Source organism: Varanus komodoensis, unplaced genomic scaffold (assembly GCF_004798865.1).
Source record: "Varanus komodoensis strain SLA01 unplaced genomic scaffold, ASM479886v1 scaffold13_3, whole genome shotgun sequence".
Taxonomy (NCBI): Eukaryota; Metazoa; Chordata; class Lepidosauria; order Squamata; family Varanidae; genus Varanus; species Varanus komodoensis.
The window spans coordinates 8,386,818-8,402,681 of record NW_025335409.1 but is presented as its reverse complement, the minus strand read 5'-3'; the positions used below and the strand labels follow the sequence as shown (position 1 = coordinate 8,402,681).

The window sequence follows — 15,864 nt, the reverse complement described above, 5'->3', positions numbered from 1 at the left end:
AAGTATTTTTGAGAAATTGACTTCTGTGCATAGGTGATTAAAACTATTGCTCTAATACTATGTAAATTCAGAATAGCCCTGCTAGAAATCACTTTCTAATTTGAAACTAACTGGACAACATAGGCATATAGGGGTTTTTTTCCCTGTCTCAGGACCTCAGCTTAAAGATGAAAAATATGTGGTGATTTAGGCCTAACTTACAAACATGCCAAGTCCAGATTTATCAAGACCACTCCAATTCACACAAGTTCCAATGCTCAGCCTCAAGATTTTGGATTTCCAAGAAGGGAGAATAAGAATTTTACATCAACTGATAGTAGTAGGACATTTATTTTTTTCCAGAGATTCCAGTTACTCAGATACAATTAAGAGGAATCATATTTTGTTTTAAAAACAGGTCAGTTGCATTATTCAAGGCATGATTCTATCAACAGTTGTCTTTAAAAAGGTTTACTATTAATGGTCAATCTGACAGTTACATTGCTGACTTTTTCTTTACTCAAAACAAGATCCTTCTGAAGAATTCAGTGCTATGCAGTGTTAGAATTTCATGAATGGCACTTGGAACGGTGTATCTGTTGCGTGCCTCAATGCCAGGGCGTAAGCATACAGCTTTGCATCCACGATAAGATGTTCTTCTGCCACCAACTCTGTGGGAGGGAGGGGAAATGTTTAAAGTAAGGACTGGCCTAATCTCAGTGCTCCAAACAAAACAGGTTGTGTGCATGTTGTAGGGGTTCCTATTTGTATATGCATCATGATGTCAAAGTTTGCCTTGACTTACAGACGCTGACTGCATGTGGTAATCCTTTCTTTCCCTTGCATGGTTTATTAAAGAAAACCACCTCACCCTTAGAAAAATATCTTCAGGAATTCTTATTTGCAAAAAAATTAATGATGCTTTGCATCAGTGACTGTGCTTTCTTACCTTCAATTCTCTGCATTAAGTCATTCTTTGGTAATGTAACAACTTCTACAAATTCTGAGTGGAAAGAATGAAAAAAGGCATTACATAATTTGTACTATATTTTCATTAATTCATTACACTTCTATACTGTCTGATAGCCAAAGTGCTTTGGGTGGTTAAGATATTCTAGATCTTAACAATACAATATTGTATGTAATAAACACATTTACAGACTAATAGACGACATGTACAAGTTACACAAACATTTTTTACAGTTAACAAATCCCAGGACCTGATTAAATACATTGTATGCTGCCAAATGCTGGGAATAGAGGAGGGTCCTAACCTGATGCCCAAAGGATACAGTTGCTGCCAGGCAGCCCTCACTGTGAAGATTGTTCTAATAATCTGGGGCAAGGATGTCATACAAACCAGCCTCTTTGAAAACAACAGTAAACCTGTATCCTTTTGAACTCTTTGCCTCATAGCGCAGACACGTCAGTCTGTTATTGAATCATACTGCAGTTCAAGTTAACCAGAAATATCACAAAGACAAAATAAGTTCGGTAAGCTAAAAACACACATGATCATGTATACTTATCTGTAATCCCAGCCATAGTGAACTTAAGTGTACAACATACCTCCTTCCTCTGTTTAGAAACAAAGAACAAACACAATGGAGGTTACATGTGGAGATGCAAGCACTAGAATTCATACGCTGAATGATGTCTGCAATTTTGTTGAACTTTCTGCTTTATGATGACTTTGCATTTATGTATTTGGTCATAAGCTGCCATTAGATGGGTGCTTTATCAGGGCAGCAAGTTCTAAGATTATTTAATCTTTCAGCAACCAAAAGAGGATGTCTAAATGATAACGCATGCAGGAAGTTTGAAGGGACAAACGTGCACTGCAGCACTACAAGACCTCTGCACTTTGTCAAGGTTCTCTACCAATTATCATGCTGCCTCAGCCAATGTTCCTGAACCTACAAGACCAGCAGGCACAACTGAATACCACAAGACACATGCTTCACACAAAACAACCATCTGTCTGTCTCTAGCAACCCCATCCAGTTCAGCCTCTCAGCTTCACCTTTTCCCAATAGCCATGCCAGAATGCCTATTTCCACACTTTCTCCTTTCCACACATCCTCCCAATCTCCTGAGTTTAGAAAAGGGATGGTGAGGGTGCAGGAGGCCCAATCCAACCCACATGATTACACCTTCTTTCACTTGTTGGAAGTAAGAGCTTTATGCTCCAATATGCTGTTCCTCTGACCCATCCCTTTTGCCTTTGTCCTCCACCCCAGCACTGGAATACCCCCACCTCCACCTTCTCCATAAGCTGAAAGAGGTTCCAGCTCCTTTGGCTTAGAACAAGAACACCCCAAATCCTCGGGTGACACAGCCTCTCTCTTCTTTGCTCCTCTGTTCAGCCTCCGCATCCTCCTAGATGCTGCTCCCTTCCATCCTGCTTGCAATGCTGGGGTTCCTCCCCAACAGAATCAAGTCAGGACTGGCACATGGGTACAACAGGTAGAGGAGGGAAGATTTAAATTTATATTGCACATTCTTGAACCTCAATGCATGAAGCTTTCAGACAGTTCAACAGACAGAACTGGCTTTTGCAATTGAGTCTGTTCAGTCTGGGAGAAACATAGTGGCTAAAGCTTAATAAAAAATGAACAACTTTCTCATATGTCCCTAGTTTCCAAGGAATGGACTCACCAGGCTTTTGTTTGGGCTTCAGATTGGCAGGAAGGTCTCCATTAATGGTAACTGTTGCAATGTGTGATGCACAGTTTGTCAACCCAGGGTCCAAGCACAAAGCTACAGAAAGGCATAATTATTCAGTTATTTTAAGGAAGACGCATCTGGGGATTTTGTTTTGTTAAACACATCCTCTTGTGTGGGAGGGACACACAGTTTTATGTCAGGATTAATTTATTACATGTACACCCCACCATACCCTCCCAGGAGCTGCAGTACACATAAGTCTCTCTAACTTTATCCGCCCACAGAAGATTTGATCTGTTGCTTACTCCTGCTGTATGTGAAAAGCTTTCAACAGCCCAAAGTTCTGGTAAAAGCATGAGGGCACACTCCAGAGCAGATGCCAGTAGCTCTCCACATCTGGAGGATCCTGGGCATCCTATGCAGAATGGAAGGAGCACAAAAGTGACAGTCACCTCCGTGCATCTCCTACCCTGCAAAGCATGTAGACAGCTGTCTAAGCATGTTGCCTAGGAGGCTGAGGCACTGGTATCCTCCCCACTTGTTCCCAAACATGCCTCCCAAAATGCAACCCCCCCCCCACCGCCAAGTCCTCCTCTGAGGTTGTTCTTACAGTCTCAGAGAAGCAGTTGGCATGGTTGTTTCTGCTCTGGCTCTGAGCAGAGGGGTGAATTTAAGTTCCAGTCCCCAGCTATAGGGTCGAAGAGGTTTTCCAACCTCACAGTCTGTCATCCAAACAATCCTTTGACAGCTCATAGGGCTGCTCAGTAAGCATCCTTATTTTCCATCTCTTTCCTAGCAAAGAGAATAAGAAGCTACCTGGAGAACATTCAAGGATGTCCCCTTTGTATCCTGTTTCTTCCTCCAACTCGCGTAACGCGGCACTTTCCGGTGTTTCGTTGCTGTCGATAAGACCTATGATGTAAACAGTGCTTTTGAACTAATGTTGAAAGGGGGTGATTTAGAGGGGGTGATGATGTCAGCACAGGGCCAGGAAGGGTGCTTCTTAGCTGTAAGGTAAGTGCCCTAATAAGGCTATAGTCAAAGCTATGGTTTTCCCAGTTGCAGTGTATGGCTGTGAAAGCTGGACTGTAAGAAAGGCTGAGCACCAAAGAATTCAGGCCTTTGAATTGTGCTGGAGAAGACTCCTGAGAATCCCTTGGACTGCAAGGTGATCAAACCCATCAATCTTAAAGGAAATCAAGGCCAGATACTGAAGATGAAACTCAAATACTTTGGCCACCTAATGAGTAGGAAGGAGTCACTGGAGAAGACCCTGATGCTGGGAACGATTGATGGCAAAGGGAGAAGGGAACGGCAGAAGTTGAGCTGGCTAGATGGGGTCACTGGGACTGTGGATGTGGGCTTGGGTGGACTCCGAGGGATGGTGGAAGACAGAAGAGCCTGGAGGAATGTTGTCCATGCGGTTGTGGTGGGTTGCGCATGATGTAAACAAACAAACAAAAGTGTCCTAACTATTGCAGTGCAACTCATCTATATAAATAACAATCAAGCTGCTAACACCTTCAGCAGGAGTATTTACAAAATGACACCTGGGCTGCAACAAGTACCCAGGTGATTGGGGAACATTTCTGGAATTTTGAAATTCAGGACCAAATCAATGAGCATGGCAATTGTGTGCATCTTAAGTATAAGTACTTTCCTGCTGGCATATAATATAAAACCAGGATAAGGGGATCTATTTTTTGCACAAAATGAAGCAAGCAGGAAAGGAAGCGAAAGTTGAGCCCTTAATTTACCTCCCAGCACACTGCTGCTTTATGAAGCTTCTCCCTATCCCATATTTGATACCAGGTAGGCAATGAGAAAACCCCTTAAAGCAGTGGAGTGCAAGAGGGAAAGGTGGGGACTAGTTTCATTCCCAGTTCTGCCATGTTCATTTTTGTGTCTGCAAATAGATAAACATGTTTAAGTTACACAGTGATGTCTAGTTTAGCCATCAATTTAAATAACTGAAAAATGTAGTCTTCCATACTCAGAAGGAAATATTTGAAAACCTGCCAACAGTGGCCCAGTTTGAACAGTCATCCATACAACATCTGATCCTGGCATTTTTCCTGACATGTTTAGTCATGTTGAGCCAGTGTTCCCTGGTTTGGACAGAATTCTGGGGAACCCCATGCAAGCCAAGATTTTCACACAATGGGAAGGATGTGGGCTAAAACTCTTGGCCGTATTACTTGCTCCTGGCTTCATAAACCATGGCCACAATGGCTGGGTTTGCATAACAGTTAAACCCCTTGAGAATTAACAACTACACACTGTGATTAAAATTCCTTTGTGCCTTATAGATGATCAGACTCACCAGGGATTCTGTGCTACCTCCTGTCTTTTTTTCTTTCCTTAGTTCTCCTTCAGTATCCCAGAGACACTGGAAGAGCACCAGGATATCCCTTCAGCAACAGATGCCCTTTAGCACTGGCTGCAGTTTGACCATTTAAAAAACTAACAAATAACAGAGACACAAAGTGCTCCCCCTCCAAAAAAACAAAAAAACCCCTGCAAGAATTTGTAAAGAGTGCTTTTGCAGATACTACCTTAATGCCCATCCTTACCAACCAGAATCCTCAGAGGTGTTGGGTGCAGTGCTAGAAGCCCCAACTGTCCCCTCAATTATGCGATTTACCCTGGGTGGATAGCATATCAGGAAGTTGCAGAACACTCTCCCACTGAGTTAGAACAAGACTTTCTGCTGTTCTTTACAAGGGGCTATTTTTTTTTATTTCACCAGAGTTTATTTTGTTGGCTGGATTTGGGCAAACCGACAAACCACGATGCATTTATTAAACTACTACAAGCCATGGCTAGTTTGGATGGTTTAAAAGGCACCCAAGGTGGCTTATAAACAATCCTGTGGGAAGAAGACTGGGTTCAGAAAACACTCTAAACTAGCATTTTTCAACAAGTTGTGTAAACCCACAATCTGCTAAAGCAGCTGAGCAGGGGTCATTTTAAGTAGCTGGAAGGACTGAAAACTTTGGCTTTTGGAAGGTGAAAAAAGGAAGGTGGGCTTTTTCTGCAGTTGGTTGTATAAAACTACATAATCTTTTGGAAAAGAGAACCAAATCAAGCTTGACAAGTTCTGGGAATGACATTGGCTATCATATGTGCTCGTAATCCCTTATCAATACAATACTCTGATTTTTTTAACACCCCCTTTCCTCTGCTGCCTCTATCGTCATGCTTTTGAACAGCAATGGGGATGCATCTCTTTGAGCCTTAGTGGGATAGTAGTAGAATCTGCTTCCATCCTAATATCTGCTGAACCTCAAGTACATACAAAAAGTGGCATCTGATCAATACGCCACTTTTTGTATGTACAATATGTTCAACCCATGAACATGTAGAGCAAAATATTTGCTCATGCTACCATTCCTACATTATGAGAGACTTTTTAATATAACTTCTGGAGGAGTCAAATGGACAGGATGCAATACCATTGAGAAATTTAGAGGAGTGGACCTTTGGACTATCTGAGTGTACATTCATTGCAGTAAACAGCAAGGGCCTCACATTATGATTAACCAGCAAATATAAGATGAACAACCTACCAGCAGGAAATTCCAGGCAGTAGACTCCCATGGGGGGCCTAAATTGTTTCACTAGGACAACACAGTCATAGTGCAGAGTTCTCTGTAACACAGGGATAACAGCAACACCTGCCACCATAGAGAAGAGGTTTGCATAAACATGATCACAAGACTGCACTGAAACAAGATGAAAGTAACTTACTCAAAAGGAATGACATCTTCATCTGTGTCCTCAAAATGTCTCATTTACAGGACTCACACATTCACTGGTAACTGTTTTTTTTTACATTCCCAATGAAGAGACATACTTACCATCAGCAGAAACCCCCTCTTTTCTGGTTGTACGCTTTACAGATTCCCATACTCTATGAAAATTGAAGGGATGGAAAGAGGAGAGTAAATACATTACTTACAAAAAATAATGTCTTCATTGTACAGAATTTCTGCTGGTGTCTCTGAAATACTTTCTACTTCATAACAAAATATCTCAAAAACATAAACAAGGTTGCGTGTAAAGTTAAAGTGTGCTAAAAGAGTATGTACCATGTCCACACTAATTCTGTGACAACAAATAAATGTTAACTAAGCAATATGAATGATTCTTATTTTGCCAAATCATGCAAAATCCACTTTCAGTCATGGAAAGAAACTCCAAGCACAAGTCCTGTCCTCTGACTACTAGAAATTGTAATCAGCAAATTATATATCATTAGAGGCACATTAGTTAATGCCAGAAATGAAACAGTGATGCAAACATAAAGAAGGAAAACTGAGGCAATTTGACTTGTATCATGATTACAAGGCTGAAATATACACAAGCCTCTTGCCTATGCCCACAATCCCTTCAGTTCTCCCTATATCAGGAACCATGGTTAAACTAGGAAGTTCTAAATAAACCATGCTTACCTGCTTCATCCAAATGAGAAAACTATAGTTATCAACTTCAGAACATAATTGCATATCCCAGCTTGTTCCAACTAAAACTAATAATAATTTCCCAGTCTGGACAAATCAGGGCATTATGGTTAATTAAAGAGTTTCTGCTCTAATTGTAGCTCTTACTAAAAGCATTAGCAATGAAGATCTATGCTTGGCTAAAAAGTTCATCCATATCTTAGCTTAATAACCTGAGATAGGATAGCCTGGATGCTTTTATTAAAAAGAAAAATAAACAATACAATACAATTAATATAAAAATAAACATTATTAAACAATACAGTAATAACAGTGTTCCATCCACCAGTACCAACAAATCACTTACTTAATGCAAGATCATTTATTCATTCAGGTTGCTCCATTCCCATTCCCCTTCCAGAACTGCACTGACTTCTGTGATAGCTCACACCCCTTTCCTTTTATTAAGACATATTAAATAAATGCTCTCCAAATATTTTCAAAATTATTACTTATCAAACCTTTTTTCCACTTAATATTGCAAATTAACTTATCATTAATAGCTTTATTCCAGACTTTTTTATACCAGTCGTCTATTTGATATCACCTTTTATTTTCCAGTTACTTGCTATTATTAATCTTACTGCTGTTAATAAATTTGTCATCAATTCTTTAATACTTTGTCCCACTTGTTCTCTAAATAATGACAATAATGCTAGTCCAGAGTATGCTTCAATTTTCAAATTCAATATTTTACTAATTTCTTTGAAAACCACTTCTCAAAACTCATTTATATATTTGCACTCCCACCACATATGGAGTGGGAGTGCAAATGCCCACTTCCCAGTTGCAACTCCAACATACATTGGAATATTAATTATTTATATAGTTCAATTTAACTGCAGTTAAATACTGCAAACTAATTTATAAACATTCTCTGTAATTCTTATTGACATAAATTGTAAAATTCTCTTATCTCACATATTATTTCATTTTTCAGTACTAATATTATATTTCTTTTTAAATCTATTTCCCAAGACTCTTTAAGAGAATCATATCAGTCCTTTGCCTCTAGTAGCATGTTGTAATTTTTACTTGTCATTCCTCTCATCAACATGTTATCTTGTTTTTCTTTCTGTAAAATTGTATCTTCAGATTTAGTATATTCTGTACATTTACCATTTTTTCATTCAATTTTTAGTCCAATGATCTAACTGAAGTATATTATACCAAGTTACTTTACTCTGTCCTAGTATTATTTGTATCATTCCTTTACTCTTCATTTTCTCTAACCAATCTTTCAACCTAATAACATATTCTCTGGGAAACTTTCTAATTCTGTAATTGGATATAATGGTGAAAATATGTCTCTATTCCAAATTCTGACCATATTCTTTAAAAGGGGTTTCCTATATTTTAATAGTATTTTTATTAACTTGTTCAAGAAAAATATATAATAAAGATCCTGCTACATCTTGACATTCTAATTTACCCCATATTATCTTATTCAGCTGTAGTATAATATCTGGTATATGACTCATTTGATTTGCTATATGATAAAATTTCACATTGGGAATACCTAAACTTCCTGTTTTCTGAGACATATACCATCTTTTTTATTAAACCTTTCTATTTTACCCCCATTACAAAATTGATTAATTGTGTTTTACTATTTTACTATTCTTTCAAATCTTTCTCTGTTAACATAATTGGCAACATTATAACTCTGGATGCCTTTTAAAAAATAAATCCAGCAATCCTAGGAAGATGCTTTCCAGGGTAAATATCCCATTCTGTGGGTTTTCTATGTTCTGGTGGAACTTCAGCATGCAGATAGCCCAAGGCATAAGAAAGAAAATTAAGACAGTCGTAAGGACTGAATTATAATAAGAGTACAGGAAGGTTCAGCTGAAATATTCCTGGTTTTAAAAGCCATTTGGAACCCTTGCAGAGAATTCTGGGACATCATTAGAGGTTTTGGATTCAGTTAATATAGAATACTGGTCCAGGCTGTCATATTCCATTATTACCCTGCATTATCCAAGCGTTAAAACACAGCAAACTCTCTCCTGTATATATGTATTGCTAGGAAAAAATGGGGATGGATATGGTATCTTTCTGGGGAGCTGACCATCAATCTGACTGAGGAATCCCTCAAAATCTCTCAGGTTCCCCAAAATACACTTCGAAAGCCAGTTTAGCAAATAGTTGTTAGGTCAAGGAACAACATGGAGAAAATCTTTAATTACCTTGCTTTACCTGTAGGGTCAAGGTAAGTGGTTTGTTGAAGCCTCACCCATTTTCTTTCTGTAATGGTCTAAAAAGGGAAAACCATGAATTAAACAACAGAAATTACTCCCATATGGATGGTGATTCCGGACAACAATAATGGGTGAAATCTATTCATGTTTAGTCAGAAAGAAGCCCTACAACTGCCAGCATTTCCACATGCTAAGCACTGTAGGACTCTTTTCTGTCTGCACAAAAATAGGATTGTGCCTTAAGAAAACCTTAGCACTTACATTGCTATGGGAAACTGAAACCATCAGCAACTTTCTCTTAACCACAATGAGAACAGGATTTCATTAAGAGATTATGATAATTGCTTTTCCATTTAATAAAAGGATAATCTTAGCCAAAGTATTTATAAAATAAATGATGAAGCACCTGCCCTAAAGATTAACACATTTAAGTTCAGAGTAAGGATAGTCTTCCACAATTTATTTATGTACCAATGCAAGAGGCTCAGGTGCCCTAAACAGGTATTTTTAAAAACAGTATAAGGATATTTCTTACTTTAAAGGGCTGAATCTACAACATTTAAAATAAACATTTTGAAAGTTAGCAAGGCAGTTCTTATGCTCTTGTTGGAGAGGAAGGTTTTATACTGTGAATCCTTATAAGAGAAAAATGAGTGAGGAAAGGATAGCAGCTGGAGACTAAGACAGAATGATGGATGGAACCAAAGTGAGTGACAGGTAGAGAGTGACAGATGTAGGAGTCAGTTGAAAAGAATGAAGAACAAAGGCTGGAGGCCACACCAGCTGGTAGACAGTGGGGAGTCTGACAGATTGGATCCATTTATTGGGCAGAAACTTGATTTCCTGTTGTTTACTGAATGATTTCATGTTTCTGGTTGTATGCTCCCAAACACATATTAGGGTTGGTTCAAACACTTAGTGCGTTCTGTTTGTGAACTGCAGTGTAATCAATGTTCCTGCATTGTCAGCCATATTTAAGGAGAGCCCAACCATTCTGTAGTTCAGCAGGTGGCATCAATTTACTTTGGATAAGATTACAGTGAATCAGGACCCAGTGAACAGGCTGGGGTAGTAACACATGATTACTCCAGCTTAATTAATGAACCTCAGGGACTAGGGCCTTATAGTATGTTAGTATGATATCCCCAAGGATATCATACTAACATTTTATTTATTAACAGTGCAAACCTGGCCAGAGAATGGAAGGAGACTATTCAGCCACAGAATTTATTCATGACTTTAGCAGAAGCAGCTCCAGCTACAAAGAGAGAGAAAAGGAGAAACAATAATACAGCAAGAAGCAAGAGAAATCAAAGAGGAGGGGCAAAGGGGAAAAAGTAAGTAAGTAGGAATGAAAGGCTGTGACCCTATGTACACTTGCTTGGAAGTAGGTTCCAGCCCCACTAATTACAATGCGACTTGGTTCCAAGTCAGTGTCCCTAGAATTGCAATGAAAGAGATCAGCAGTTGTGCTTATAAGTACATTTGAAGGAAATCGGGATTCGTGTTAAGCTCCTATACAATTTATACATTTTGAAGACCAGAAGTAGGCAGACATCATTGGATTTTTAAAATGTTGCTGCTCTGGCAGCACCAGTGAAGAGTGAGCAGTTACTGAAATGTTACACAGAATAAAGGATTACAGATTGGCTGCAATTCTCCTGCAGTGTTGTGACACAAAGGGCAAATCATTACCCCAGCTAGTCACAGCTGGTTTGTCCTAGTAGCAAAAGGACATATGGCTGATTTAGGGGGAAGTAAGTAAATGCAACATTAAGTGGCCATCAACTCTTCCATGGCAGAACAGACAAGTGCAATATGTAAGCAAGAATCTATAACCATTTATTTAAAAGTTCGGCATTAACAGCATTATAGATTATTAACAAGTCCTTCCAATAGACATGGGATGGTTGTACACTGAGGTGGCTGCATCTTGACCAGCATTACATGTAATGTAAACTTCATTTATTAACTCAGTGCTGAAGGAGTGGAAAACCATAGCACATCCATAGCTTGACCGTCTCCATGATTCTTGACAGTCAATAGAAATTTGGTAACTGATATCCATAACTCACTTCCCTGGGAGTAAGCCCCACTGAACTCAATGAGATTTACTTCTGAGTATGCATAGGATTGTGCTGCAACAAAGAAATGTCACTGATTTCAGAGTACAAGCAATGCTTACCTAGAAGTTACATTATGTTTTAATCAGTTTACTCCCTAGTACATTTAGGACTGTTCCTCAAGCAGTGCTTGATTATGTTAGACTATGACCGGTGTACCCAAGAATGCCTTCTACCAGAACTAATTTGATGCATATGCTTTGCTTCAAACTGTCTCATGACTTCTAAATTCTCATTAGATTGCACAGAATATCCAATGTTAGAACTCCTATCCTGACAAAAATAGATCTTTCAAGATTTTTGGATGAAGGGAAATGGATCATATGCATCATATGAACGTGCTGTTTTCATGCTAGGAAACCCTGCACAGAACCAGACAATGTTTCTCTACTATATGATACAATATATAAACAACTATATGGTATAGTAAATAAGCACAATAATAAATTGCTCTGAAATATCCCAAGCCAAAAATAAAACACTGCATACCTCTTCTTTAATGATAGATTCCTGGCTGGATTTCGGAGCTTCAGTAGATGCTTCTTTTTCCATTTTCAGGGATGTTGGTTCTGTCATGTCTAGCACAAAGTCCACCTTTCTACAAACCAGAGTCAATATTTGCCTTCAGGATCAAATCAGTCCATTCATCCTTTTCATTCTAAATTAACAAATCACCTCTATCACAAATGTTAACACAAACTGTAGCCCCAAAGTAAGGTGAATAATATGCAAGTTGACTGCAGGTCCATCAGTCAATTAAATTTGTCAAGTGTTATCTCTGGATAGCATTCTGTCTTCACCTCAGGGGAATGTTTGAATGACAAAATTTGCCATAGTATCCAAATGAAATCACAGGATTATTCAAATAATAATTGAGATTAAAAACTAGAACTGCAAATGTATTACATTAATTGGTGAATTGTTTAAAAACTGACTGATGGATTTTTAAGAGGTGTTTCCCAGATTAACAGGGCAGATTTTAACAAATTGTTGTGAAGACTATGGGTGGAAGGGTTTTTTTTAATCTTTGTTTTACAGTATATACAAATCAGTATGCAAGATATGCAATCACATTAATATTGGAATGATGCAATTAATACGATCAGTTGTTAGCAAGGGTAGATGGTACTATCTTCGAAAAGGCCTTCCCTCATGGCTCATATATAGAAGGTGCCTTTCTCAAGATGGTGCAGTTAAACCAGAATAATCTAAACTAAGGTTCTCACAGAATATTAAGACATGCACTTGAGCAGAAAGGGAACTATACAACGCCTTAAGTATCGCCTCCTCTTCCTGTGAAGCTGGGATGAATAAATCAGAGCTCACTTTGTTTAATACCTGGCTAGTCATTATATGAGAACAAGCAACTATGATTAGAAATAAACTCTAATCAATTACTAAGCAAGCTGACTGCAAGCCAAATTATCTGGATTGTTTTACAAACCACACTTTAGTTTGGGAAAGAACCATATCTCAATGGCAGAACAAAAGTTTGCATACAGAAGATCCCAGGTTCAGTTCTGGACATCTCCAGGTCAGACTAGATTTTCCTGAAACCCTGGAGAGATGCTGCTAGTCAGTGCTGACAATATTGGCCTGGTTTGGCTCAGTATAAGGTAACTCCCTAAATTCCTGTTTTAAACTGAGGGGAGGGGAGGGGAGGGGAGGGCTCAAGCACAGCACTTTAAGCAAGCTTCTTTATACTCATGAACATGGTGCTACATGCTAACGCAATCTGTATGTTTTCCCAAAAGCGTTTAAAACATAAAGCTATGAATACAAAATTATACAGATTGCTCACTGGAGAATGCTGAGAGTTGCAGGTCTTTTTTATTTGTGATCTTTCATAGGATTGTACCCTAAACAATTTAAATTATTATTATTAGTTTCATTTCTATTCTGCCCCATAGCCTAAACTCTCTGGAGAGTTACCACACTTCAAGTTAGATTCCTTTCACTGCAGTCCTTAAAAAAATCCTTCAACTCAGAAAGTTCTAAGTGACATCAAAGAGCAATGTCAAGAGATTAAAGTAAAAGCCTTGCATTTCAACACACTTGAGCAATGCAGAGCTACACTTTACAGATCATTTGCTTTAACACTATAAAAGTATTGAATAGTGTATAGATTATATTGTTAACTACTAGCAAAATGAGACCAACGCTGTCAAAAGTGTCACATACATGAAAGAATGTAAATAACCAGTATGGTCAGACATGTTCAAATTTAGCAATATTATATTGCTGTGCAACAGAATTTTGAAAAGGTCTGCACAAAATTAATGGCTTCTGTAAAGTAGGTTAAAAAGCACCAGTTGAAGCTTGTCATAAATATAAGTACAGAACAGAGTGCCTCCTAGTACTGCCTGCAGTGTAATGACCTAGAACAAAGTACACTCCTGCCAAAGTTTAACGCTCCCCTTGCTCTCCCTAAAATCACATGGGACACTGAATCCAATTATGAAATATTTCTCCTACCATGAATAGAAAGTCTTGCAATATTTTTTTAAATTATGATTTTAAAAAGATACTCAATATATCCAGTTTCACCATGTATTTATTATTTGATTAATGGCATGCATACCAAAACTGTTGATGACATATTAAAGCAATTGGGTAAAACAGCAACATTTGATCCCACCAACTCATCACAGTTGATAATGGTTCTGATCATGCTGTTCAGAATTAATACTGGGATGATATCATACATCTAGATCATTTACTACCCCAGGGTTGCTAATTTTGCAAAGAAACACCACACTGTAAAATTCTGTTTGGAAAGCAACCCTGCCTTGAAACAAGGACTCACAATTCATCTTGTTTTTGGTGGACTATAACAATTTGGACTAAGAGGGCAATCGTGTATGTGTTTAGGCAAAAATAAAAGCCAGCATGGGCTTCTTTTCTGCCTAAACACCTATTGTGACTTAGGTTAGTTGTTCTTCAGTCCCACTGAAAGCAATAGGAATAAATTAGCAAGGACTACCTTTGTCTTTCTGATTTTGATGTAATCTGGTTCAACTCAGTGATGACAATACAGAAAGATATCATAAAATCCTATGAACAAAGGTAAATAAATATCTGTATGTCAAAATGTTTTTGGTAGGGCACTGCTGTAGATTCTAATGCTATTTTTGGAGTAGTTTCTTTCCAGAAGGGGGCCAAGTTACCTGTTACCTCTTTGCAGTTGTTTGCATTCACCAAGACAAACTAGTTACTTTTAGGGAAGCACATTCTAATCTGCTGTATAAAGTGATGGAACAGCAGAGCCAACTCAAGCTTTCTTATCTGAGTTTATCTCTAGACTGCCTTTAAGGGTGGGGCCGGTCAAGGCAAGTGCATTCAGGGAGTGGTGGGAAAAGTGCCCTCTTGTGGAGTTACCCGGGGCAGCAGCCTTCACCATTATATTCTCCACGTTACGTTAAAAGAACACAAGATACAGTGTTGAGTTTGGGGACACAATGGGGAAACTGCATTGCTAATTACATGCTTAAAATTAAAATTTTTAAAAACATTACCAAGCACAGGGAATCTGTGGCATGCAAGTGTGTGTACTTGTGAGTAAGCCAATGGAGGAAAAGCTTGCTGCTTGAAAATGAGCTATAAGTATTGCTTCAGTTACTCGGTGGGAAATCTTTGCGTTCTTAAACCTCCAAGAACCAAGTTCTTTAATTTGGTCTGTACCCTGTTTTCATTACTGCGTTATGTATGTACGTGTTCACTTCTCGTGTTGATTTACATTTTGCTTTTAAATGTATAAGACACTCTGGAATGTTAGGAGGGTCTATATATAAATAGTCTTAATAAAGAAATTGTCACTCTGCACATGCTCAAAGGTGCTCTTTCCTTTCCTCATTACTTCACAATAGCCTTTGTGTAACCATGCGCAAAGCGACCCACTGCGGATAAAATCAGAACCCTTCCCTGGCCCTTTCCCGCATCCTGCGCCTTCCTCTCCTCGTCCCGTCAGAAAGAGGGAGCACGCGCCCCAACACTCGCGAGATGTGGCAGCGGGGACGTCCCTGTAACCCCCTCTCGCGCCTGCTTTAGAAATCGTCGCTGGCTCACCTCGCTTTCAGGCGCGGGGGCGGGAGGTAGAGCGGTGTTCAGTCCCGACGCGCTGATTGGCTGGAGGTGGGGCGAGTTCGGAACGGCACGTCGGCGAAGCGTCGCGGCGTTTGGGTTCGTGCCTTACCTGCCCTAAGGCGATAGGAAGGCCGCTCAACTCCCTTAATTAAGTCCCAAGGCGATGGTAACGTCACTCACGTGCATCTGGGGGCGGGGCTGTTGGAGGCTGCGCACACGCCCTTCGGGATGGTTGGTCGGCGAGCTCCCTGCTGCCCTTTGATCTTTTACCTCGCGCGGCGTGGGAGGGATCTTATTATGAGACTCGCC

At 39.2% G+C, this 15,864-nt stretch overlaps 1 protein-coding gene across 1 annotated transcript; it reads right to left on the bottom strand.

Moving 5' to 3' along the window:
* Nucleotides 1–311: 311 nt before the first annotated feature.
* NUDT5 (nudix hydrolase 5) lies at nt 312–15,733 on the bottom strand. The gene is made up of 10 exons (XM_044423536.1): nt 15,538–15,733; nt 11,962–12,070; nt 9,338–9,405; nt 6,507–6,559; nt 6,216–6,323; nt 3,463–3,558; nt 2,638–2,739; nt 1,549–1,557; nt 929–982; nt 312–650 (listed from the first exon to the last, which is right to left on the bottom strand). Exons 2-10 carry the CDS (start codon nt 12,046–12,048, stop codon nt 541–543), a joined length of 687 nt encoding a protein of 228 aa, XP_044279471.1. The 5' UTR covers nt 12,049–12,070; nt 15,538–15,733; the 3' UTR covers nt 312–540.
* Between the last annotated feature and the right edge of the window lie 131 nt (nt 15,734–15,864).

Bases quoted from the DNA above. Each gene is read 5' to 3' on its own strand.
- NUDT5 (XM_044423536.1), bottom strand. From the start codon at position 12,048: ATGACAGAACCAACATCCCTGAAAATGGAAAAAGAAGCATCTACTGAA. The intron at 6,560-9,337 runs GTAATTAAAGAT...CAATTTTCATAG, and splicing joins GACCCTACAGGTAAAGCAAG to AGTATGGGAATCTGTAAAGC. The intron at 651-928 runs GTAAGAAAGCAC...TCCCTCCCACAG, and splicing joins CTTAATGCAGAGAATTGAAG to AGTTGGTGGCAGAAGAACAT.